The following is a 27,289-nucleotide window of genomic DNA, read 5'->3' as shown; positions in this document are numbered from 1 at the left end:
GGTCCCATGGCAGGGCTGAATTCTTCTCTCGGTTATACCTGTGCATCCTTGCTGCTCATTGCCCAGGTCTAACAACACAGTTAAGCCCCCAGAACCTTTATTTCTGGTGATGCTTCATAAGGAGGAAAGAGACCGGCTTGTCTCAGAGTGTAAACTGTGGGCTGGCTGTTAGAAAAGCCATCCTTTTAGCTGTAAACTGAGCACACTGGCACTGGAAATCACTGGGATATAATCAACCTGGAGCCCCAGGATTTTGCAGACTCACTTTTCAGACCAGAGCTGCACTTTAAGCCTGATACTATGCAAGACCTGTCATTTTTCGCGGGGGGGGGGCGCGGGGTTTTAGCAGAGTTTATTCAAAACACCCTCAAACAGACCAGATTCGCATCAGAACTGAGCCGGGTATTCATCACATCCCTTTCACAGCCCTAAGCCTATGCTCAAACACGGCGTCTGTTTGGCCAATTGTCAGTCAAAAGGTCACATTGGTACCGTGTGCAACACCATAGTGCGGTGTGCTACATTATAGTGCTGTGTGCATTTTCCTGCTCTTTTTGCCTGGTCAGCTAGGGGTCAGGCTAGTGCCTTATGCAAAAATATCAGCGTGCCGTGTGCATAAGGGTAGTGTGCCGTGTGCAGATCCTGTTTACATGGAGGGCTCCAGCTCGGAACCTGGAAGGCGGAGGAGCTAGGGACCAATCAGATGCTGATACGAGTAAGAGCCTTCGAATAAAACCATGTCTTGAGCCAAAATCTGCAGGAGTATCCACATGTTAGCTGGAAGGCCTGATCACTCTTCCAGCTAGAAGGGTCTCCTCTGGATTTAGCTGGCTCGGGTGGTGTCGTTACGGATTATTTCCCACTAATTCGTTATGCCCTTGGTGTCTGTACTGCTGGTCAGCTGCACCTGGAATGTGGTATTTGCATTCTAATTTCTGTAATTATTCTGTTTGCTTAGCCTCTTCCCTTTTTCCCTCCCTTACTTGGTACCAAGTTGTGTATACAGTATATGAAAGTTGAATTGTTGTATTTTGCAATATCTGGTTAATGCTTGTACAGTTTACTCAGTTTTTGTGTGTTTTATCTGGATTTTAGTGAGCAGTTAATCATAGATTGTTTGGTTTCTTGTTGTTAGATGTAAATAGATTGTTTCAAGTTGCGTGTAGATTCTTGTTTTGATAGTATTGCTAGTTGGTAAAAGTGCTCCTCCCCAGCCCAAGTTGTAACTTATCCCCATTAATAAACGGCCACCTGGTTTTGAACTTTCAATCTGTTACGTTTTGATTTTCCTCACTCGATCAAAAACTTACTCGAACCTGCACTGGTCTCGGACAATGCCTAATTAGTTCACTCTGTATAATCCTTTAACTCTACTTTGTGGGACGCAGTTTCAAAGGTGCTCGTGTAACAGTCTCTTTGTCCACTGCTACACAGCAAACCTAGAAACCTTTCACTCAGGCATTTCATGCATTAACCCTTTGAGGAGACTCCACATAAAACCTATTCCAACCTTTCCGGTAAGCTGCAGAAAAGCCTTGACTGGCCACGTGCTTATCTGAGTGGAAGATGATGGACATGACATGCCAGGAAGAAGTAAACTGAGGAGGAGAACTCTTGCCACAGAACTTTCCCAGGAGATTCCCCTCATCCTCGGAGAAGCCGTTGTAGATTTTGAGGTAGTCGTAGTCACAGCTGTTGTGATATTCCAGGTCAAAGTGGTCAAAGGTCAACAGGGCTGAGGATCCTTCTGTGACCACTATGAGCCACATGCACTCGGTGTCATAGGGGTAAAGTCCAGGGAAATTAGGGCTGGAGAAGTTGCCATATGGTGCGGAGAGGACTCCGCCACATTTGACACCTAGAGAAAACAAAACATTACTTATAAAAAACAAACAAACCACAGAATATTTATCTGCTTGGTAAATCTCCGAAGTCGATGATTTGCAAACCAGTTACAGTCATTGCTCATTGTAGCTGTTTGCTCTTAAACAGCATCCATATTCCACCCCAGAAGTGCCTTGACTTCAGTGGTGCACAAAGTGATTTTCTGTACATTTGCAAAGTACTTTGGACTAAAGAGAGCAGGAACCCAGAAGTGGGATTTTAAGATGGAACTCAACATGGTGGTGATGCTGTTGTGCCAAAGTCATTTACAGGAACAATAACTGATAGTGATTTATTAATCTATTTTCATTCAGGGATAGTTTGCTCACTCGCTTTGCCCCTCTAATCTCAGGTATACTGGTATACTGGTCCCTCTCAAGTCATCGAGTTGTTTATATTTATATCTATAGACCAGGGATTGGCAACCTTTAGCATGCGGCCTGTCAGGGAAATCCACTGCCAAAGGTTGCCAATCCCTGCTCTAGATGAATACACACAGCTACACAGTAGAGCTTTCCCACTCTAACTCATGCTGCCTGTTTGAAATCTCCCTCCTGGAAACGAACTCCGTGTGGTCCTTTCTGTCTTTTTCTTGCTGGAAAAAAACCAAAGTGAATTTGAAACCAGTGGAGATACTGGCCTCAGCTGTACCCTGCTTGGAAAGCTGCCTTCGCACTCCAGAACTCACTGACTGTCTGGGAGATGACAACAACAATACAAACTGAATCTAGAAGGCAGATCTAACAGCTCCACCACCCCATTCAGAAGGATGCTGTGCTGGGTGGCCATTCCATTCGTCTCCTCCTCTATGCAGCCCTCTCAGGTAGACCAGAGATGGCACTGTGCATGAAGCAGGAGTCATGAAACATCAAGAACCACAGCAGAGTATCCTGCCACCCTCAATACACAACAGCAACCATACGATGTTCCTGGCTACCATTGAGCATATGGAGAGCTATCTGGGGCCTGTATTTTCCCCAGAAGGGGACCAGACCATCAATTTACAGCCAAACATTGTCTTTTATCAGTGGAAGAATATTGCATTGAGGCAAAGTCCACAGAAGGAGCTTGTCTGGAAAGGGTGTCTGTGAGAAAATAGAGCCCTGAATTCACCTCTTGTACTTTATTGTAACAATCTTTGTACAAAGTATGCCTCATGAGGTGTCATTTGAAAACTCAGAAGTTGCTGGGCATTATTGTCCTGGTAAAACATGTATAGCAACATTGTGTGTAAAGTTATAAGATTCTACTAAAACATGTTCCAAGTCTGGGGCTGGCTAAACCAGTCCCTCAGAGACAAAGGGCAAGCTGACAACTCAGCCAGGCGTAAACAAGGCCAATAGGCCAGTACCCGATAAATGGCCATTCTTTGGCAGGAAAGGAGGTATGGGTGAAAAAATTATATCTTAGCAAAACAAAAAACAAAAAAACAACCCCAAACAGCAAAAAGTTCTAATCCAAACAGACTTTTTGTCTCCTGAATCTCAGTTGGAAATGCTTTCCAAGGGAGAGACTGACACTATACAAAGGGGGACAAACACACTGAGGGACCTCACCCTCTTCTCCTCCTCCTCCTCCTTCTTCTCTCTCTCTCTCTCTCTCTCTGTGTCCATCAATTCACTGCACCAGAAGGAACAAAGGAAGCAGCCATTAACAGAAGGTTGTCCTGGCCTAAGAAGTTCAGCCAAGTAAGACCGTTGAGAACATGTGGTGAGAAAAACTGTGCTTTGAATCTATCATTGTTCATTAAGTTAGGCATTAAGTTGTGTTTGATCTTTATGTTTCTTGTAACCATTTCTGACTTTTATGCCTCATCACTTGTATTCACTTAAATCTATCTCTTGTAGTTAGCAGACTTGTACTATCTAAATGCGTGTGTTTGAATTGAAGAGTTTAGGCAAAGCCATTTGGCATTACAGGATTCATGCATATTATTTCTCTTAATAAAATGCAGGACTTTATATGAGCTTGTATAGTCTGTGAGAGGGCTGGTCAGTACAGTACATACATTTCTGGGGGGAAATCTGGAAGTGGGAATGTGCTGGGGTCACCTTGCAATTTAATTCAGGTTGGCTGGATGCAAATGCACACAGACATAGCTGGGAGTGATTTATATGCTAAAGTGAGCAGTCCGGAAGTGGAGGCAACAACAGCAAAGCAATGTAAAGGACACCCCAGGTTAGAAGGCACACAGTCTAGATTATATCTTGGGGTATGTCACAGCATATAAACACTTGGCCCCTGAAAGCATGAACTGTAGAACAAAACCACTGTTAAAGTAGGCGAGTACTCAGCCTTGTTGGCATTCTTCTTTTAGCTTTCATCTTTCAAGTGCTATGAAAATATTTAAAGCTGGTATCTGAGAATCTAAACTCAAAGAAACAGGGGTGAAGGGCTTGATTCATTTACCAGTGAGTTATGGATTCAACGATTGATTTTCTAATGAAAACTTTATATCACAATGTCTTCTTCTTCTTCAATGCACAGCTGAACAGTTGGCCACAGTGATCGTTCACTATTTGGTCCATTCCTGTGTGGCCACAAGGGCTTGTCAGCCCAAGAGTCCAACATCATAACAGACTTGATGAACCCATGTAATAGGGGGTCTGCCTCTGGGCCTCCACCCCTCAGTTGGTGGAATTTTATCCCGGATGTTACAAGCCACCCAGAGAACAGCGCTCGCTGGAACGTCTTGTGGGATTCTCGCGACAAGTCCGAAAAGCATAAGCTGCCATCTGTGGACAATGATCCCAGTAGTCTGTAGACCGGCATGTCCATAAACATCTGCATTACAGATTAAGTCATTCCACTTTATGCTCAATATACGACATTGGCATTTTGTGTGGAAAGTCTCCAGCTTTGCCCAGTCTGAGCAGTGTAATGTCCATTGTTCGCTCTTTTATACTGCAATGTAGTTACTATAAAATAAAGGGAGTGAGAAGAAGCTGGCAAACACCTGCAACTCACCAAAATCAGAGAGTAGATGAATGTACGGTTGTGCTAAGCACATACCACCAGGGCCAGCCCTAGACAAAATGCCCCCCCTTCATTTGTTAAACTTTTGAATACCTTATTTTTTTTGCATTTGTAGCCCATTTCATGACTTTGATGCATGATTTACATGCATGATTTATCCCTGTCATATAAGATGATAAATTTGCATGCTAGGATGTGTAAATCTGTATTTATTCATGCCATATGTAAGCAAATAAAAAAATTTCATTTTCTCTAAGCTTATAGAAACTTTTTAATTTTAAGAATAACTGAAATGTACTAACATCAAGAAATTGAACTGTGCACCAACATTGGGTGGACCAGTATTAAATAGTGTTACAGTAGGTGACATCCTTAGACTGTTAACCCTCGTCCTTTACTTCAAAAGGTTGCTTTTCTTGCCTTTGTCCTTGTGAACTGAAGCACAGTGTCAGAGATTCAGAGACTGGCCAATGGCATTTTCAAGCAATAAAATAGCAAGTGATGTCAGTCTCTCATTAGTCATAGTCCACTGAAGATATATTTTACTGAGCCTGAGCTTTGAAAGCTGTGCTCCCACTCCCAACTGTGACCGGCAGCATGAGCAGAGTCCTCAAAACTATCCACACATTAGGAAAAGTGTCCTTCAGCTCTGCATCATAAATGAATTGTAGAACTTGGAGTGGAGAGTGCTTCCTGTGTTGCAAAATGTGACTGTTGTTGTCTAATTCGACACAGAGGTCTTTATCATTGACGTCCGAACATTTCCCACGTATCAGCATCTGGTGAAGGTCGGTACAATTGTTCAAGAGTGTTACTAAGGTCAGCTCTTTTTGTGGTTCTTCATTTGTCCAAACCTTTCTTCAATGGATACTCAAGGAGCAAAAACACTCCCTCTTGAATTTTTCTTTCGAGCTTCCCATCATCTCATCTCTGCCCTCATAACCAAACTGTCTCTTCTTCCGATGAATACGAGTTTCCTTGAAGACAGGCTCAACTCCTAAGTTTTCCACCATTTCTCTGGCAGCAATGATGGCATCTTCAAATCTGTTGCCTCTGTAGGCCACAACGAAATCAAGGGAGCTTCTCATCAAAACAGTAGTGGTTGTCATGTCCATTGATTGAGTTTGTAATGCCTTGCTTAAAACATTTACACGGAACAGGATGTGATGCCAAACCACAACTGACACCAGAGATTTGAAGTCAGTGACCTTGTTTGCCAGGCTTTGTGCCTCATGTCTGATTATGGTCTTGGCTTTACTTGACTGCACCAGTTCCATCAGGCCGTTGTAAACCTTAGTCACTCGGTACCTCACTGGCCTTATACTGTCAATTTGGCTCTCCCAACGAGTGTCACTTAGTGGCTTCACCCTCAGGTTTGTAACATTGTCCATGAGGATCTTCTCCCTGATAGCTGACGCTGAAAACAGGATGCATATTCTTTGCAGTCCTCTGAAGAGAGATACTGAATCTAACGAAGATGATGCTGCATCTCACACAACCAGGTTGAATGAATCGCAGCCAGAAGGCACAAAGAAAGCTCTTGGAATCAGCTCAAGGATCCTTGCCTGGGCACCACTGTTTCTTCCTTCATGTTCGTGCCATTGTCATAGCCTTGGCCGCGGCAGTTCTGAAGCTTTATTTTATTTTCATTCCAAATATTCATAAACAGTTTTGTTTGGTCTTTTCCAGTAGAGTCATTCACAGGACGGAAACAGATAAAGTGTCCCTTTACTTGGATTCAACCATCCTCATCTTCAACAAATCTTACTGTAAATGACATCTTTTCACTGTGACTAATGTCGGAAGTGCAATCCATTATTATGGCGTCGTGCTTTGCTTTGCTGAGACGCATCAATATGTTATTAAGCACCTTCCTTGCCAAAAGGTCAATCAATTGTTTTGCTGCAGTAATGGTCCATAGCTTCTTTATAAACTACTTGACATAGGTGCTCACACATGAAATCATTGTATTTCCCAAGGAGCTTGACAAAACTGAGGAAATTACTGTTATGTTCAGTGAGCAACTTGTCCAATGAGCCCCAGAAAGCCAAATTATTCTTTGCAAGGAAGAGGGTAATTGAGATCAGACACTTGAGCACGTTCCTACAATGCCTGGTTTCTACATGAACAATGCTTTGGTTTTCTGCATCTACGCATTTATTCACCTTGAGCCTGAACTCACCCTCCATCCATTTGGAGTAGGCCATAAAATGGCTGCGTGACTTTCCATGTTGCTTCAGAGCATCAGTTAAGCTATGCCGATAATTGTACACAGAAAGCGAACGCAACAATTTGGCATTCCTGTCAAATATTTTGCAACAGAAACAGACCACTTTGTCACTTGATTTTGAGTAAACTAGCCAATGCTGATTCAGTTTCTTGCCATTCTTGAGCATTCTTTCACAGTGTGACTTTGAGAATTGTCACTTCTGTTCATTTACTGGAAATGGATATCCTCGATTTTGCTCAGCTCATTCAAAACTGTATGATCAATATCGGCAGAGTTTAGGATCGCTGGTCATAAAGCAGGATCTGATGTATCGATTTGTGGTGTGCAATTTTTCTCACTGCTGTTTCTGTCATCATGTGAGGCTGATTCTTCTATATAGTTTCTCTCTTTTCATGTAAACCAGATTTTTATTTGTTATCACTCTTCTTTTCATGTGAGCCACATTCTTCTTTATCATCACTCTCCTTTATGTCACCAGGATAACTGGACGATTCTCCATCACTTTCCTCACATTTCCATTTCTTATCCTCTGGAAAATCTGCTAATTCCTTAGCAATAGGACTTCCATCACTTACACTTTACTCCTCAATTTCTTCTGCACTGGGACGATCACTACTGCCTAAAGCCTGGCCTATGTTGTTTGGTTTCAGATATTTTCCTATCAAATTTGCCCCTTGCTGCAAACTAGATTGCAATTGCGCATTTTGCTTCCTATACTGAACTCCTGAAGGCTTCTTCAGGGATATCTTTTATTTTCTTTAAGAGAAAACAGATAGTATTAGGGAGAGCAAAAGTCTGTGTTCCGCAGTCTTAGAAAGTCATCAAACATTACGTGTTAAGCAGAGCAAAAGAAGTAACTTACTTTAAGAAAGTATTTACTTTTAATTGTTGCATAGAAAGGGATTTGGTAGTTATCTCTAGCATCTCATTAAATTTGTCCTTTATTAGTCACTACTTACATGCTTCTAGTCTTAAAACACAAGTACACTTTCACAATTACACAATAAAACAAGGTTCCCAGTATTGCAACTGGGTTCTCACTTCGTTCTTATATCTGTAACCCTTCTGCCCCTCTGAGTTGGCAGCACAAGGGCCGGGTTCAGTATCCAGGGGTTCAGTTTCAGTAACACAATGCGGCTTGAGCCCCCACCCAGTGACCTGGGACACTCACATATCACACCCCCCTGGGCTCCTCTAGGAGGCAATACTTCCCCTCTCACAAGCACGGAGTCTGAGTGTAGCAAAATCTTTTTAATAAAGGAAGGAATCAATGAGGCATCCCATTGGAGAAACACCACAAGCAGGGTTATAACACAAACCATAAACAAAAACGCACCTCCAAGTACGTTTGGCACTGTCCTTTTTCCCCTTAGGGTTTTAAGTCCAATCACCCCAAAGTCCTCAACCCAAAAGTCTCTGGTCAATGCCACCCCAGAGTTCGAGAGTTTATCTGTAGAGGTCCCTCCCCCAAGCCTGAGCAGAAAGGGGTACCTTACGTGGTCCGGGGCTAACTGCCCTGCCTCTCCGTGGGTTCTGATTCTGCCTTCTCCACGAACTGCTCCGCTTCACCAGCCGCTCCACTCTGCTCCTCCAGCCGTCCTCAGAAACTGCTCCGCTCCAGTAGCTGCTCTGCTCCATGAGCTGCTCCAGTTCTCCCTGCAAACTGCTCGGCTCCGCTCACTCTGTGGGCCGCTCCACCCATCCCACAGCTACTCCGCTCTGCCAGCCGCTCCGCTGCCACCAGCTGTCCCGTGATCGCTCCAGCTGTCCCCACAACTGCTCCACTCCGCCAGCCGCTCTGTTCCACATTATATCTTCAGGCTCCCCTACTAGTTAGCACAGTACTCAGTGCTCTCAGCTCAATAATTTCAGCTCTTATAGTGATTTCAACTCTTAGTGATCTCAGCTCTTAGTAGGGGAGCCTCAGTGCTAGTGCACCATTAGCCCAAAGTGAGTTCAGCTCAGTAACCTGTATATAGATTCTTGAGGGAATAAAAAAATCAATTCTGACATTCCACAGTGGAGAGAGGAGGAGGTGGAACTGGTGCTTCTGGCTCCACAAGGAGACTGCACCACCAGGCACAGATACCTGACCCCAGCCTCTCTCTCTCTCTCTCCCCTCACTGGGTTTTGGAACCCATGTCCCTTGTCTAGCGAGTACCACCCAACTGAGGGTGAGTCATTTGTCACCAAACAGTCCCACAGCTCGGCAGTCTGGGATAGGGTAGGCGTGTCTATGCAAATACACTCTCTGAAATTCTTTCCACCAGATGTCAGGGTAGAGCTTATCCTGACTCTGCTTACATATCTCACTGCCTGACTGGCGACGCCCCACCCCTTATATACCCATGAGGGCATGGCTGACAACATTCTAGGAGGTTCTAGGAAAATGCAGTTCTCAGAAAGTCTGGAAGGTTCCATGACATTCTACAAAGGTCTGGAACATTCTACAAGGTTAGTGAAAAATTAATCCACATAAGGAATACCTGAAACATTTTACTTCAGACATTCTATTTTTCCTTTTATCACTAATGCTAAAAACAGGACTCCAAGCCCAGCACCCCAGGCAGTAGCCTGGGTCGCCTTCCCCTAAATCTGGCCTTGTATTTGGGAGCAAAGAAATACCCTTTGTCCCTTCTGAGGGACATGTTTAGATTCACAAACAAGTCTATATGCTCTCAGTCTGGGGCAAAGTCTATTGCAAATCAATAGCTGGCCATTACACATTGCTTTTCATTATGCTTGGCAGTGCTGTGACCTGCTATGGAAGATAAATATGCATTGTGATGAGCAGTCAAAAACAAATGGTTAACATACATTTGCGTGTGTGAGAGCCAGCGCATGGGCAGGATGGTCAGATAGCAAATTGACATGGTAATTACCAGGGATAGGCAATAAAGTAATGTGGGGAAGGTATTAAACTAATAATGTTATTGAAATAAATAGCTGAACGAGGAGCCTGCAAGAGGGGTAAAGGTTACTTCAGAGACAATTACTGATGAATTAATAGCTCAGTGTTTCAAGGTACTTAAGTGAATGCAGTAAGTGACAATGGCTCATGAGCAGCCAGCACCGTGTGAGGACTTTGGATTAACAGGGAGGTTCATTGAATTCTAGTGGACTTATTTCATGTTGCAGAACAGATGGCGGTGTGGTCTAGTCACGTGGACTGGGAGTCAGGATATCTTAGCTCTAGCCCTAGCCCTGCCACTGACCTGCTGTGTGACCTTAGAGGTGTCATCTCACCTCTCTGTGCCTTGGTATTACCTCTGATTAGACTGAAAGATCTTTAGGGCAGGGAGTGTCTCTGACGATGTGTACATATAGTGCCAAGCACAAGGGAGCCCCAAACTCAGCCGGGACACCTCGGTGTTATTTTATAATATGATATAATAAAATAATTATAATGAAATATAATTAATACATAAATGGGCAAAGGGGGACAACCCACTGGCACAGCCCCACCTGATTTAGCAATTCAAGGCCCGCGAGATTGAATGACACATCCCAGCTAGCTGGAGTTGCAGTAATTTTGACTGACAGCTCAGGTACATGTTCCTGGAGAAGTCAAAACACATAGGGAAGCTGCTGTGTGCCTGGGGACTTGATACAGAGCTGTTTTGAGTGATGTTCTGGATTGTGGTGCTCAGGGCCGGCTCCAGGGGTTTTGCCATCCCAAGCAGCCAAAAAAAAAAAAAAGCTGCGATCGCGATCTGCGGCAATTCATCGGGAGGTCCTTCGTTCCAAGCAGGAGTGAGGGACCCTCCGCCGAATTGCCGCGGATTCCCTGAAAGTGCCGCCCCACTCTCGAGTTGCCGCCCCAAGCACCTGCTTGATAAGCTGGTGCCTGGAGCCGGCCCTGGTGGTGCTGCACCCACGTGAGCACTTCCGCTTATACTGCCTTTGCCCCATCCCGCTCTGAGGCCACCCCGGAGATGATGTGTGCATTGTAATTCTGTGTGTAATGTGCATAGAGTAGCAATGCAGCATCCCCGCACCTGGATTCACTCATTTCTCTTCCAGCAAGGAAATACCCTAGCCTTAGGTTACATCCTGCAAAGTACTGAGCATCCTCAGCTCCCACTGGCTTCAGAGGCACTGAAGGGATCAGCATCTTACAAGAATAACTCCCAGAGTCCGCATCTTTCCCGACTTCTCAGACACCAGGACAGCTCCAAACTCTTGCCCGTCCTTTGAACTGAAATCAAACCCTGGGAGGATCAAGAGGGGGAAGCTTAACTTTTGGGTTGCTCATGTTTTGTGCACCTTTGGCTTCCTAGCTCTACTGGGAGATACTGGTGCCACAGGACCTCCATCCCCAAACAGCCAATCTCTCAGGTTCTTCTCCAAACCAAACTGAGTCCGTGAACTCCTGGCAGCTCCTCCACCAGTAGCAAGGGCCTTTGTGTAGAAAATAATGTTCGAGGAAGCCCAGTTATGAGATACAAGCACTGTTTATCAGTGAAACCATGATAGATTTCATGGTCTGATCTGAGAGATGCATGTTCTTAGTCCAGGATCGAGTCCACATTGCCTTCATTTCACAGACAAGACAGAGCTAAGACAGCTAAAACTCTGAACTAAAAACTGCTCTTAACTTTGCTGACGTTCTGATCTGGGTCCAGATTTTGTGACTTGCCTTTGTGTCTTTCTAATGAGCATCTGAACTCCTTCAAAGGAGGGAATATGAGTCTCTCTAGTTAATTTAGTGACAAAACCAAGCTGTCAATATCTGACTTTCTCTACTTCTGAACCAGTTTAAAAGAAAAGTAATTTGTTGTGGTGGTAGGTTTTTAGAAAAATAAATACTTAGAGAAGCAAACAAATATTTCAGAAGAGTAACTGGAGACTGATGTAGAGGCTTCCACATTGCTATCCCTCAGTCGTTAGCAAACTAAAAGAATGAACCATAAAATCAACCAAGTAGCATTCTAAAGCATTTTATCCTGTGTCAGTGACTGTGAAAGAAAAAGTAAGAAGAGACATCAGGAGGTCATCTAGTCCAATCCCCTGCTCAAAGCAGGACCAACCACAGATAAATCATCCCAGCTAGGGCTTTGTCAAGCCGGGCCTTAAGAACCTGTAAGGATGGCGATTCCACCACCTCCCTAGGTAACCCAGTCCAGTGTTTCACCACCCTCCTACAAAGATGGCCCATGTGCTGATGAATAAGTTAATGGCACAGGGTTCTACTGATGTGGTTGAAATATTTAATTTCTATAGTTAAAAAGCAAATCCAGAACTACCACACTGCTTTAAAGCCAGACTTTCAGCTGGCGTACATGGTCCATTGATTTCGATACAGACACCAGCTGAGGAACTGGCACATACAGTCTATTGTGTAAACGGTTGGGACGATGCAGCAGAAACAGGGCAAGGGTGCCGCCAGCAAGGGACAAGGGTTAATCAGCTTAAAATAAGCAAAAAACCCCCAGAGCAACTGCAAATGCCCCCCAGCCTGGCACTCAACTCAGTCCTATGACCCCGGGGAGCCCTGCCATTCACTGCCTGTCTTCCAAGCAGTTATTTGATATCCTATCCCCTGAGCACATGTGCAAGAGGGGGAAGAAGTTGGGCTGAGATTAACTCCTTGCTTGCTGGAGAATTGGGAGCAGCGCTGCCCCAAGCCACGTCTGCAAACATTGTACTGTCTATACCTTAAAAATCTAAATGAAAAGGAGAGATTTACAAATGAGTAAATATGGTAATAATAATAACGCATAACAATACAGAAGGGCTTGGCCTAGAACTGCTTCCTCACGCGTCTAGTTCCGTTGCAGCCAATGAGATTGTGTGTGTGTAAGGATGGCTCATGTGAATAAGGGCTGGCAGGATCAGGCCCTAAAACCACATCAAAGATTGATAAACCAGACAGAATCTCAAAAAGCCTATGAAACAGGCATCGTTCATTCATGCATACACACTGCAGGTGACCTAGGAGCGTGCCTGCTGCCAGGGTCCTGTAAGAGCTACCCCAGCTGGACATCCCCTGGAAGTTAACCCTCGGTGCTTTGGTGCTGAGCCCAGCTGAACAGAGTCTTACCTTTCTTAGCATGCATCCTGTTTGCCACCCACAAGAAAGTCATTGCCACAAGACACCCGACGTGAATATGCCGCATCCTCAGACACAGCTGTGCTACGAAGCAAACTAATGTACTATCATGAAACAGCAAGGATATGCTCAAAGCTGCCTAGCTGAAAAAAAATAAAAAGTAGGAGGCCGGTAGAATTAATAGTGGAATTAATAATTCATTGCATGTTTGAATTAGTAACCTGATCTATTCCTTGCTCCCTTCACTTGGTTTTAATGATCTGGATCAAATGTCCCTAGGATTTACACTATACCAGATACCTTGTCAATACACTATATTTAGAAGAGATATTAATGTTTCGGCTATGGTATATAACTGCAGTAAGTCTGTGCTGACAATGTGCCCTTCTGGGGCTATGAAAATAATTTAGTTCACAATGCAAGACAGTGAACCAAAATGGGAATTTCAGCCTTAACACAGAAAAGTACCTTAGGAATTAACTTGATTTACACTGCGGCGCAGGCACTCGCTGCACAAAGCCAACTGTTGATAAAAGCAAGAGAAACAGAGAACATATTTTAGTCCATATTTTTAAACAAAAGCCACATTTCACTGCTGTTCCCAGAGATGTCATGTGATGCGCATATCAAAGATCCAGGGAGCTTCAGATGCAAAGGTGCTTGCTCGCTTATCTGCCCAAAGGCTTGGGCTGGTTAGTTAGTCCTAACTGCAATTCAAAACTGCCAGTGAAATAAACAGAAGGATTTTGTGCTGCACAGCAGGGCCTGGAAGGGGGAGGATGTTTAACCAGCATTTAGCTGGTGAAAAGTGGATGAGAAAGGGCAGCCCATTTTCTCGGCTCTGTATTGTATCTTGGCTTGAGCGGCAAAAAGCAGCACAGTCTGAAAACCTGGCAGGATTCCGGCAAAGCTTGGTGATCAGTTACTACCTGTGAATATGATTGGGCACAGCCTGATGTTGGAAAAAGAGACCTGTGTATATTCAAGTGGGAACCAGGCAGGTTTGCTTAGCTAAGAACGTCCTGAAAGATTTGCCTCCAAAAGATTACACACAAATTATTTTAAATTGACTTCCTTCCCCCTAGCGTCCCAACTCAACTTCCCATTTTAATATATTGCTATTAAAAAAAGAGGAACTAACAAGATGCATCTGCTACAATCAGACCCGGTGTCCTCTTTGTTTTATACCTCACCCTTTCTTTATGGCCATTTCTCGCTGTGTTTTATCTCTCAGATTGTAAACTCCTAGGGGCAGGGACATGCCCCTGTTTATTGTCTGAAAAGCATCATGTACATCTCTGGTTATTAGTAATAATTATTTGTATTATAGTAGCATGCAAAGGCCTCAACTGAGATTATTGCCCCATTTTGCTAGCCCCTGTACATACATATTGAAAAACTCAGCCCTGCCCTACAATCTGAATAGACAAGACAGGCATTAGGTGGAAGAAAGGAAGTATTAGCTACATTTCACAGATGGAGAACAGAGGCACAGAGAGATGAAGTGACTTTCCCTAGGTCACACAAGAATTCTGTAGCAGAGCAGATCTGGACTCAGCTCTCCTGAGTATGTTTTTCTTTCTGTGGTACAGTCTAAACAATAAATAGTTATGTGTAAGAGGATCAGGGCTTGGTTCACTGGCATGTCTCACTTGGCTTTCATCTTCCGCTGTGCACAGATAGGTTGCTACCACTGCAGGTTTGTTGTTGTGTAACTCCTCTGTTGATTTTTTTCTAGCCCAATCTCCATGAACGCTGAGAACTGTTTCACAGCGCTCGCTTACAAGAATGTATTAGCATTTCAACTGAGGGAAGCAGGGGTTATTTGGTGCTGTGTTAGGTACACACCAAGGAGCAAGTTAGCTCTGGACTCTCTAAGCAGAGGAGGCCGCCTTTGTTAAATGCAGTGCGTGGTATGCTCAGGGAAAACGCCACGTCCTCAGCAGATGATGGTGTCATATCCTTACCATGTATCAGTGCTGGTGAAAGGTGCTGAGCTGGCATTCTTGGAAACCAGGGTCCTCTCTTCACTGATGAGGTACAGGTGCAGCAGCCAGAGTGAAGATTCCTCCATGTCATCAGCCAATATGCTTTAAACCTGATGGGGAGGGATCACTTCTGGGATGACGATAAGTAAGTCTCAGGCCCATTCTGCCTTGGGAAGGATAAAGAGGAAGATATTAAGTACGATGATGGTTTTTCTGATGTGGTCACTGAGCCCCTAAGAACAGAACTGGGACCCATCAAGTCATTTCACACAGGAATTCCAACAGTTGTAAGATCATGCCAATCTGGGATAGAATTCAATCCAACATTTTAAAGGCTCTGTATTCCATCACCAACTTGCATCCCATGCATTTATTCAGACAATAGCCCAGCCACGTTCTTTGTTAATTTAATTTTATTGCTAGTCTCATGATACCTGATACTCTTCTGAAATCCTCAGCTCCTGGAGTAAAATGCTTACATGCAAATCTCAGCTTTTCATTAACTCCCCCCCCCCCCAGTACATTTCTAACCTTTATGGCTGCAGAGAAAAGCTTAAAAAATGTGACCTGAGTGTAAAGTAAAGGTTCAGACAACAGAAACTCAAAAAGAAGAATCCAACAATAATTTTTATCTCACGATTTTTAAGCCAATGAATCATCATGCTCATTCCCTCAACAATGTTGTGTATTGAGATGATTATTCCTGCAAGTAGCATATTTTGGGTTGATCATTCTGCCAGGAATGATGACTATGCTGGAGGTATTCAATGGTTACCAATCAGGGTAGATGGGAAAAATACTAGATCTCCCACCTCTCATTGGACATTGATGCAAAGCCTTACAATGTTAAGTCCAAAGAGGTTCACAGATGTTTTATGCCAGATCCAGGTCACATGGGCTCACAGGCCCTGAAGTTTTAAAATCTTGGTGGGGGCACACAGGCCAGGGTCCAGGTCAATGGCTTTGTGCTCATTCTGCCTGACTGAATCTACTTATAAAGCATCCGTTTCTATGGGCGCTAGATGTGAGCTCATAGGGGGACTGGAACTAGAAGTGGGACTGGTGGCGCTGCTGGAGAATACCATTTGGCCTTTCCAGGTTCAACGGTGGGAGAGAGCAACTGGGCACCATGAGGGGGGATTTACCCCACACTGGCATACAAGAGGTTACCAAAGCCCTAGGGAGGCTGGGCGGGAAGCAGCCAATAGGACAGAGGCTGCAAGGAGCAGTCAATCAGGGCCCAGGAGTCTCACAGAAATGGAGCTGCAGGCAGAGCAGAGGTTGCTTGTTGCTGGGAGCACAAGAGGTGAGAACTGTGTCCCTAGCAGGCTGAAAGAAAGCTAGCAGCATGGACAGGTCAGTTGCTGGCTGGGACTGGGGGAACAAGGCAGAACTCCTGGCTGGCTCAGGGGCTGAGCAGCTGAGGGCCCTGAGGTAAAGAGGAACTGGGGCCATGGGGAAGTGTCTAGGGAACCATAGCAGCGGTGAGAGGAGCTAGAGGAGCAGCAGGAGGCTGCGATTCACAGGGTCCCTGGGCTGGGACCCGGAGTAGTAGGTGGGTCCAGGTCCCTCCCACTCACCACAGGGAAGTGTCAAGATTTGGACTGCAATACTAACTGCCAGAAGGGGGAAACACGGATGGTGACACGGCCAGAGGGTTGAGCCACAAAGAGGACACTGCAGCTCCTGGGGTCATGGGAAGGGCTGCAGAGAGACAACGGGGACAGAGCAACAGTGTGCAAACCACAGATGGGAGGGCATAGGCATAGGCATCGAGCTAATCCCCAGGAGGCAGTGCCTGGCCAGTGGTCAGTGATGTGCGCCCTGACAGGCACAGTCTAAATGCACTGGCCAAGTGCAGCCCCAAAGTGTGCTCATGGACAGCCAGCTAGCACCAAAAACCTCCCAGTCAGAGGTTCACAGACATGAACAGAACTTGTCTGGGCCTCTGCTGGTTCAGTCACCGCCATCCTCAACATCAGTGGGAATCTCTAGAGTAAATTAGCAATGGACACTGCTGGCATCTGTACACTGATTTCCCTCCTGTAGTAGGATTACCATCCCCAGTGTCCTGGGGACATCCCGAGACACTATGGAACCATCGGTCAGGAGGCACCATGGAAGCACAGGGACACCACAAAGATGGCTTCCAATAAATCTCAGGAGACCTGTGCCTTTTAGGGTTGAACCCCTTTCCTGGTGGACTGGCAGGTGGGGCAACCTGCTGCTTCCAAAGAAGAACTGGTCCAAACATTTGTCCAAAGATGCTGAGGATACATCAACACTGCAATAAAAAAACCTCTGGTACCAAATCTCAGAGTTAACTGCCTCGGGCTTGCGGTGCTTGAAAGTAGCTATGTAAATGTTCAGGCTTGGGCTACAGCCCACACTCTGAAATCCCACAAGGGTCTCAGATCCCAGGCTCCATCCCACGCCCGAACGTCTATGCTGCAATTTTATAGCCCCGCAACCCAAGCCCTGCAAGCCTGAGTTAGCTGACCTGGGCCAACTGTGTTCTTTTATTACAGTGTAGACATACCCTGAATTTGCTGTCTCCTGTCATTATTGTATTGTATTACAGAAGCTCCCAAAGGCTCCAACAATTATCTGGGCCCCTTTGTGCTAGGCGCTGTAAATACACATAGCAAGAAACTGCCCCTCCCCCAAAGAGCTTACACTAGACAAGGCACAGAGTTGCATGGGAAACTGAGGCACAGAGGGGTGAAGAGACTTACCCAAAGTCGCACAGGAGGTCAGTGGTAAAGCTGGGAATAGAAACCACATCGCCTGCCTCCTCTCATTCCTTATCCTCATGACCATGCTATTTCCCATGGAAATGACCCCTACAGGAAACAATTTAGTCCTAGGACATTGCCATATGTTATAATGTTATGACCTCAATGTAGGCAGCATCCCTGAACTGCTTTACTTAATATGGCCCCTCAGATTGCTATGGATGTTAGTTTCACCAGCCACATGCTCTGAAGCCATGAAGAGTTTATGCTTACAAAGGGAGAGCCATGCCAAAGGACCACCAGTTTGTCAATAAAGGGCCAGCTTTCTAATGGTTAATAGAGCAACATCTCACCAGCTGACTGAGGGAGAACAAAGCAAATGCTATGTAAATAATGCCTCTTGCTCCTGTTCTCTCTCCAGAGAAAGAAATGCAAATCCTGTTTGCCTTAGTGTTTATGGAGGGTGGAAGCCTGGAGAGAGTCAACACAGTAGCCAGAATAAGTAGCTGGAGGAGTGTTAGTCATCCATTTTGTACACACTGGAGAGCAGGCGTCATGTTAAGTAGAAGAGGTTTCATTTTATTTTAACTTAATCTGGTCAGTGTTCAATGTAGCTGTCACAAGGAGAGCAAAACATCTTGAATGGAAGCTTCACCAAGGCCATCTGCAGGTAGGACAAAAACAATTCTTCCTATCTGTCAGTGAGTGAAGTGTCGCCGCTAGGGTGACCAGATGTCCCGATTTTATAGGGACAGTCCCAATATTTGGGACTTTTTCTTATATAAGCGCCTATTACCCTCCACCCCTGTCCTGATTTTTCATACTTGCTGTCTGGTCACCCTAGTCACTGTCCCTGGAGCCTGTGTGACGCATTGGGTGATGGCTGCAGTATAGCCCTGCTGTGTAGACATTAGGGCTGTTACCTTCTGGCTGCACATTTTTACACATTTACCTTTCTTAATACAAAATGAATTCAAGATTTGCAAAGGGAGAATCTTTTTGGTACACTGAGGGCCCAACTCTGCTTGCCCAGATTTACACCTGTGTAACTTGGTTGAGCTGATGAGAGTTCCTCTGTATTTACATCCTGAAAGCAAGCCCAGAACTGGGTCCTCACTCTCCTGGCCAACACTACTGGCATTGTCAACATGAGAAAATACATGTGAGCAGCTCTAAGATAGGCAGTGAAAGAGTAATGCCATTTAGAAATGTTCCAGGCAATATAGCAAGCACATCGTTTACCAGAGGCAACCCTGAAAACAATAGTGTTTATGTGTCTGCCTTGTGGTATAAGGAAGGAGCAGGTCATTTAGTCTGCGCCACTCAGATGAACTCTGTTTTTATATCTGATTGGGTGAGACAGCGCAGTCCTAGTCTTTAAAAAGTGCATGATCTTGGATCCAAGATTTCCAAAAGCAGGGATTAGTGATTTTGGATGACTCTGTTTTTTGGGTGCTCAACTTGAGACACCTTTAGGGACCTCATTTTTAGAGGAAGGTGTTCAGCACCTTCTGAAAATCAGGCCCCTTCTGGCAACTCAGGCTGGGGACCCAAAACCACTAGCCACTTCTGAAAACAGGGCTCCAAGTCAGATGGGGACAGTGCACCTGACTTTTAAAACTTGATAGACTGGTAATGGCTCCTAATTAGTGTGGTTGTGTCTCAAAGACAGTTGGTAGCCTAGAACTAAAGATAGCAAATCCACCCAGTAAAGAAAGTACTGAAGATGAATGGTGACTCATAGGCAAGAAATTGATTATTACAGAAAAACGTTAAGACCTCGGTGAATTACAATGTTCTTGCTCGACAGCTCATGCTCCTTTTTGTGCAGATTCTTGTAAAGCGGATGTAATCAGCTGAGGATAATCAAGACTTTGTGTTGCTTCTGAAAGATTTGCTTCTCGTGCCGTGCCACATTAGCCAGGGAAACACAGAAGACAGCAAGCGTGTCATCTGTCTCCCTCCTTCTAAGGGTGAAATTCTCTGCTGCAGCAACAAAACAACACTCTGATGAATGCCAGGAAACCAAAAGACCCAAAGGTCTCAAAAGAAAGAGCGACAGGTGCTAAAAAAGTCACCTTCAATGCAGCAGGAAGAGAAGAAAGGGCCGTCTCTAAATCTAAGCCAGTAAGACATGTTGCATTTATTAATTAAGCAATAGGGATCGATACCCAAGACATTTCTTGTGGATTAATGTCCAGCTGGGAGGAGCTGACAGCCTGAGGGACATGAACACCAACCTGTCATTAATCCCCAGGAAATGCTCTCTGCCAAGGTCATTAAGTGCCTGGATTTATTTTATGGGTGATAATAACAATAAACATACTTCCTCCCTTGACCCCCACCCCAACTGAAGTGCTATGCAACAGCAGCAAATCAAATACAGTATAGTATACATATGAATACAGACTTCCCTCTTCAAATACAAGCACTCAATGTGTGGGTGGGTGCGTTCTATTTAATATCAGGGAGGAAAAGGCATTCATCTACTGTGGTGCAGGGACCCATGTAAGAATTAGATTTGCTAGCCAGATGATGTATCCATGCCCAGAGATGCAGGGCATTCACTGCCCCCATTCACACTCACTGTGGGTGGCTGAGATGTGCCATGGAATGGGTGGGGTTGAGTGGAGTTTACCTGTTTGGCTAAAGGGTCCAATTAGTATTTTTGTTTCTTGGGGGCAGGTGAAGCGTTTGAGCTGCTGGGGCAGGATGAGTGGCTAGAAGCTCAGTGAATGTGTCACAAAATTCCATTTGGGGAAGTGTCCAAGATGGACACCATGGACCAGATGCTCCTGCAGCTGGTGTCATGACACTGGCACGTCTCTTCACTCAGACATCCGCATGCACTCACTTCTTGGTCCGTATATTCCCCTTAAGTCCCCAGGTGCTCCAACTGCTGGCGGTTACTCACCTTCCAAGCTTCAGATGGGCATAGAAACCACAGGAGCTTTCAGAAGCCACAACTTCTAAACCAGCCTCTGTCACCTTGAGGGGCCTTCTAGCCGCTCAGCGACTCACTAAGGAATTTAAGGTACTGTGGTTATTGCTGTAGAGATGCTCCCAATAACAGCCACGTAAGTGCAAGGCTCCAGTGACCCCCTGGTTCTGCTGTGTCCCATAGCAGTAACCATCCACCCCTCGAGCAGACATCAGAAGGATTCAGGAGCGAAAGAGGCTGGTATTGTTGCTAAAAGCAACTATACCCAGGTCCTGTTAATGGGCAAAGCCTGGGGCCCTGCTGCCCAGTGCAACCTCTACGACTCCCAGCCCTCTGTAGGCCCACAGCCTTTGCTCCCCCAACACCAGCAGGTGATCATCCCCACAGGCAGTGGGAGAAAGCCCAGTGATTTTGACTAGCCCCATCACTGTGAGGCTGGCTCTGACTGCAGAGGTTTGAAGCTGCGCCCTTGCTAGCATGGTTAACAGAGACATCCGCATGTGCCCCTTTCCTGGGGTACATGCTCGGTACTGGAGTGCATCCCTGAAGGAAAGCCAGGCTGACTCTCTTAATCATCCCACCTACCTCTGCTAACTGGCCTCTGCTAACATGATTAGCCCTGGGATTAAATCCATTTTACTCACGGCAGGAATCGATGATGATGTTTTTAACTCCCCTCCCATGGAGCTTACCTGTTTAAGGCAGCTGCTAGCAGTGGCTGTCCATTGACTCTGAGGTCCAGCCACAGCCACTGTTTTCTGGTGGTGAGGGCTCAGGTAAAACATATAATGCCTAATACTGGGGCTTAGGCATTTTCTGTTGGAAGACAGTACCAGGATTTACAGCATAGCTAGAGGTGCCAGCTAATCATCTAACACTGGATAGTTCCCATCTCAGCCACACAGTGTATTAAAGGACTGCCTACTCCTCTTAGTTAAACAAACAAAGCCCGAAGGAGCCCTTAGAAAAGTGCTACCGTAGGAGCCGAGATGTTAACCACAGCGTCTGGGACAAATTCCAACTCCGGCAATGACATTCTAGCTAAATTCCCCTAGCCCAGGACAGGGAGTAAGGGGAGCTGGGGTCTGTTCCCAGCGCAGCCACTGACCGTCTGTGTAATCTTATCAGATGACAGCCTCTCAGCTGTAAAACAGGGATACTGACACCGGTACCTGTCTCATGGGACGGGATAGAGGCTAAGCTCAGTAATGTTCATAAGGTGCTTTGAGATCCCCTTACAGCAAATAAAATAAGGCTGTATTTGGATGTCTATAAGTCAAATGCAGCTATGTGAATATAGATAGTTCAACATGGCTGTGAATATAGTCTTGTTCTTCACTTCCTGCCCTAAAATGCTGTATATTGTTGCTGCCTTCAATTCCAGAGGTGGCTGTATTGCAGTGGTAGGTGAAGTGATCCCTTACCTGCCTCACAGGGACATTGCAAAGCCTAATTAGCTCACCTTTGTAAAGTGCTTTGAGATCCTTTGATGAAAGATGCTGAAGAATAGCGATGTGGTACCGCAGTGTCTGGGCCGTGCACGTGCCCAGTCACACACTCCCTGCCCTGAAATGCTGCCCAGTGTGTGGGTATGAAAGGTGGGCTGGAGCTTTGTTGTCTTGCTCGTGTCTCTTAGCACCTGGTAAAGCATGCGTTTGACTTGCAGAACCGAGCCACTATGAAAAACAAGTCAAGACTCCAAATCTCTCATCACAAGCCCATCACCATCATCAGTGAGAAGGTACGTGTTCTGTCTGCCTAGCACACGGTCACTCAGATGACACGCTCAGGCAGTTTTCTATTGAACATTCCTATGGCTGAGGAGAATGGTGACATCCCCTCAATTAGCAATGAAGACTGACCACTCGATGCCAATAACAGTGGGACACACCACAGCGGAATTGCCCTGTCTAGGAATTGCTCCAAGGGCTTTGAAGATCTGGACTGGGATATGTGCATGTTTCAGGCACTACTGTGATCTACATATGATAGAGCCAAAGAGCTCAGCACCCAATGTGCACTTATTCTGGTGCCTAAATGGAACCTGAGCTTATTTGAAAATTTGGCCCTTTGGGCCTGATCCAACCCCACTGACATCAGTGGATCAAACCTATAAGAATGTATCTTTTCTAGTTGAAGAGGTGTGGTCCCAATTTGAGTAGGCTAACACCAGTTAAAATCCTAGTGAAGACCCGGCAGTTGGTAGTTTTTCACATATTAGTGTGTTGAGTTAAAGACTATGGAAAATCCAAGATATAGTACTAGGATTTTACCTCATGTTAGTTACCATGTGTTAGTTAACTTGAGTTAAGAACACACCTTGTTTCTGAATGAAGACAAGGCCTTAGCATCTGATTTTGAGTGGTGCTGAGCCCATAACTCCAGTTAGGGTCAAAGGGTGCTTTGGATCAGGCCTATGCTGTCCAGAATAGCCTCCATTGCTACGCTCATGGATAAAACTATAAAGGTGGTGATTATCCCTCGCATTGCTTGGAACAGACTCATCATCCGGGCTTAGAAAGAACATGCTTCCTCCAGGCTCGATTATTGTACAGGTGGCCAGAGCATTCTGGGTTTCCTCTGCTTTCCTCCAAAGCATGCATCCATCACTGGCCACTGTCGGCAACAGGATGCCTGCCTGGATGGCTCACTGATCTGGTCTGGGATGGCAGTGCCTAGGATGCTCTTATTTGTGTGGTTTAGCGTCCCCATTCCATCCAGCTGCATGGCATGTCCCCAGTTTCTGCTATTTGTTGTACCCACTGGATACAACATTACTTAGGAAACTAAGAGTGGGGGGGGGGGGGGAAGAGCTCTCTTCCAGGCAGGCTAGCAGTGATATGCTCCTAGGAGACAGCATATATCAGCCTCATGACACGTTCACCCTCGTGTGACCTGGGGGCCTGCAATTCAGCTGCTGTGCCTGAACTGAGGAATCCTCATTTGTCAGTTAAGTAGTCCTGGGCTAGAGGGTGGGGGAGGACGGGATGAGGAATAACGCTGACGAGCCAGGACAGTCCTGTCAAATAGGAGTCTTGCCATTAACAGCAAGGACCTCTGCATCAGGACCACAGTGGATTAGTTTGTACTGCAACCATTTTGCTTCACTAGAAACAGAGGTACGCCATATCTGGTTCTCACACAGTTTCTATCATGTAAGAATCTATAAACCACCGTCGAAAAAGACGTGGATTAATTTAAATGGAAAGGATGTTATCAAACAGTGGGACTTCAGAGCTGATCAAGGGTTTAAATACAGTACCAAGTAGGGAGAGAAATTACTTAGGCAGGAACATGAAGTAATGAGATGAAATTAAGAAAGAGAATATCTAGGCTGCATATCGGAAAAACCTTCCTGGCACTGAGCTGCATTAGGCGATGGTCTTGTCTCCTTGGGGAAGTACTGAAAGCCTCATTGCTAGGTTGCGGGTCTAGCACTGGAAATGTCCTGTAGGGACCAATCCTGCATTGGCCGGGAGATGAGCTGATCTCTCTGATCCCAGCATTCTGACATGAAATGAGCCATCTGCATCTCCAGAGATGACTCTACGCACACACAGCGCTAAGAATCCATTTAATAATTGATGCAACAATCAATATCTAAGCAGTTTTTCAATGAAACTCTTCCTATGGGATACTTCTCTGTTCTACTCCTAGAGCCTGTTGAGAAGTGGAGAAACCCATCTTCCTTTAGTAAGTAAAGAGTCCACGCAGCATCCTGCCAACTGAGCATTAGTGTCACACACAGGCTGGGGCTGGAGTACAAGAACCGCCTGTCTTTGTGGCATGGCTTTCAAGCTGAGCACACTACCTCCTTCAAACAGGGCTGCCTGAGCAAGGAAAGGTGTAAACCCCAACTTGGGCAGAGGGAGTCTTAACCCGCCAGGACAAAACACTAAATGGAGTGGGGGAGAGTGTCTGTGGATATTGGAGAATAAAGATCATTAGGGCCTGGCCAGAGGTGGATTCTATTTAGAGCAGTGGTCCCTAAACTGTGGGACATACTTCCCCTCCCCCCAAGGAGGACTCAGAGGGGCAAGCCCCCATGGGGGGTGGGGAGGGAACACCCCGCTGCCCCGCCCCTGTCAGCAGTTCTGTCCTCATTCCCTCTGCCCCCTAGGCCAGCTCCACCTCTAGCCCCAGCTCCCCCTACATCCCCAGTTCTGCCCCCACCTCCATCCAAGCTCCTCTGCTGAGCCAACTATGCAGTAGTGTGTGTGTGTATGGGGTGGGTGTGGACAGATTCCATGACTGGTAAGGGGAGGAGGGAGGGTGTGACAGGAAAAATTTGGGCACCATTGCCTTCGAGATTGCTGTACCGAGAGCTGCTGTTTAAGGCTCTTCGCGTTTCCAGGGCCACCTCCCACACTAAGGGGAAATTTCCCTCAAGAATTTCCCTCCTCCAGGGAATGCAGATGGCTGAGCTGATGGAGCTGCATACAGAAATGCCACCCTCTCTCCCTGCAGTCTGCCTTTGCAGGATTGCAATCCAATGATATTCACAGCCTGGGCTGTCTCTCTCTCACTCCCCTCCCTTCTAGCCATGAACAAAGAGAGAAGAGTTAGCAGCAGAAGGACCGGACCAGCTGGGCAGGGTTGTGCCCCATCGTGTTCCATATGTGCTGAAACACTGAGGCATATTGGGGTGGAATTTAAAGTACAGTTCAGTTCCAGTTTTAACTCTCCCATTCTTTGCTAACTTGAAGTTATACCCCTGCATTTTCAAAGAGTTGCACTGGGTACATCGATACTGCAGCTGGGAGCAGGCTTCCCTACTCAGATACGGACATGGACACACACACACAGGCGATTTGCTCAAGCTTGCATACTAAGCATAAGTGTAGTTGGGGGTACTACAGGCAGTGGTTAAGGCTAACTGTCTGAGCGCATAGCCGGGATTCTGGGTGGATGTGTCCTCAGGTGGCTAGCCCAAGTCTCCCCCTGTGCTACCCATGGCTACACAGCTATTTTTTGCAAGCTAGCTTGAGAAGAGTTAGAGCATCTGCCTAGCCTACCGAAGTAGGGAAGCATGCTCCCAGCTGCAGTGTAGACATACCCACAGACATTTAGCAAAACCTCTAGATTTTCAAAGCTTAGTGTGTGTGAACAAGTCTTCGAAAATTTGGCTCATAATGGTCTGAGATGATGCCTTCTCTTGTGTTCCTAGCTAGGGCCAAAGTACAGCCAGCTACTGAAAAATCGATCTCAGGCTTTATGGACCCAACATATGTTGGGACAGGACTTGGGCAGTCAGCATTGGGTAGAAGTCCTACTAGCGAGGACAGGTTCACAGAACTTCTCCATCTACCACAATAGTATAGTGGCGGCCTCCAAGATGGTTAAAACATGGTTTGATATTCCAGTGCAGACCTAACCAGGTTTTAACCATGTGTCCGAATTGGGCAAAAGCCCTGGATATATCTTAGCATTTACCTATGCTGGAGAACCAGAACCACATTTTGTGTTGTGGGGATGACTGTATGGTGAGCCAGCACACTGACCCAGTTCCGTTAATATGCATGCATGGGTTAATTCTAGACTCCCAGTAACTGGAGTCAACTTTCATTGACTTGACTGGAAACTGACTGGTTAACCCCCATGTAGCTCTTTGAAAATGCAGAGATTCATATTGTTCGAACAGAATTTATTGTGGTTCAATTGTAATACACACACACACACACGTGTGTGTGTGTGTGTACAGGGTCTAAAACAATGGGGCCCCAATCCTGACTAAGGGCGCTGGGTATGACTGTAATACAAATAAATTAATTACATTATATTATAGAGTTGGGTCTTTGTTACAGATTCCAGTCTCGTCTGCAATACCAAAAGAGAAATTCTCTTGTGGCAGAGCAGAAGAGCTGCTAAGGGAATATTTACCAAACAAACTCGCCAACGTTACCTATGAGCCTACAAAATGTGCCAGCCTCACTATTGCTTTAAGTGAAGAAATAAGACACTTGGTCAAGCAAGTCGTTCCTCCTCGGTATAAGTTACTTGTCAACGTCACCATTGGAAACAAAAGCAAAGATGAGACTGTGGATATAGCGGTGACTAGCCAGTGTCTGTGGGACCCTCATTCAGATAACTTCACATCCTCCCAGTACGTGAACGAGACACTTTTTTGTGTTGTTTTGGTCCATGCTGTTTATTTCGAGTAAGAATCCAAATACATCTCCTTCGCATATGAAGAGTTTAGGTATGTTACTAGCTACCAGTAAAGCGAGATGCTCAGACACGGGTGTCTGATGACAAACTTGGAACTGTGCCATAGCTACAGCATACACAGTATGCAGAAACTCTAAAACAGAATAAAAATGCTAATTAACAGATGAATTTAAAGATGTGCAGAGAGACTATGTGTGCCATACATCACATGTACACTTACGTGTGCAAGATGCCTTGTCATATCCTGTAACAATACCTGGCTCTTACATATTGCTTTTCACTGGCCTGTCTCAAAGTGCTTTACAAAGCGAAGTA

At 45.6% G+C, this 27,289-nt stretch overlaps 1 protein-coding gene and 1 long non-coding RNA gene across 2 annotated transcripts in view; one reads left to right on the top strand and one right to left on the bottom strand.

Annotated features, from left to right (window-relative positions):
• CDCP2 (CUB domain containing protein 2) overlaps window positions 1–15,280 on the bottom strand; it is a 29,089-nt gene extending 13,809 nt beyond the window's left edge. Inside the window, exons 1-3 of the mRNA XM_030572832.1 lie at window positions 15,110–15,280; window positions 13,134–13,226; window positions 1,511–1,858 (exon numbers count right to left, since the gene is read on the bottom strand). Of these exons, the coding sequence (XP_030428692.1) occupies window positions 1,511–1,858; window positions 13,134–13,226; window positions 15,110–15,221 (553 nt within the window). The 5' untranslated portion in view covers window positions 15,222–15,280. The remainder of the gene's footprint in view (window positions 1–1,510; window positions 1,859–13,133; window positions 13,227–15,109) is intronic.
• A 3,138-nt stretch (window positions 15,281–18,418) lies between these two features.
• LOC115656877 lies at window positions 18,419–26,511 on the top strand. Its single transcript, XR_004001775.1, has 6 exons — window positions 18,419–18,535; window positions 19,697–19,992; window positions 20,746–20,899; window positions 22,473–22,547; window positions 24,464–24,499; window positions 25,348–26,511. It is a non-coding gene; the product is annotated as an uncharacterized LOC115656877 (long non-coding RNA).
• Window positions 26,512–27,289: the final 778 nt, after the last annotated feature.

This window comes from Gopherus evgoodei, chromosome 8 (genome assembly GCF_007399415.2).
Source record: "Gopherus evgoodei ecotype Sinaloan lineage chromosome 8, rGopEvg1_v1.p, whole genome shotgun sequence".
In the NCBI taxonomy this organism is placed as follows: domain Eukaryota; kingdom Metazoa; phylum Chordata; order Testudines; family Testudinidae; genus Gopherus; species Gopherus evgoodei.
Note: the sequence above shows the minus strand (reverse complement) of the source record. Positions and strands in the feature narration are given on the sequence as shown.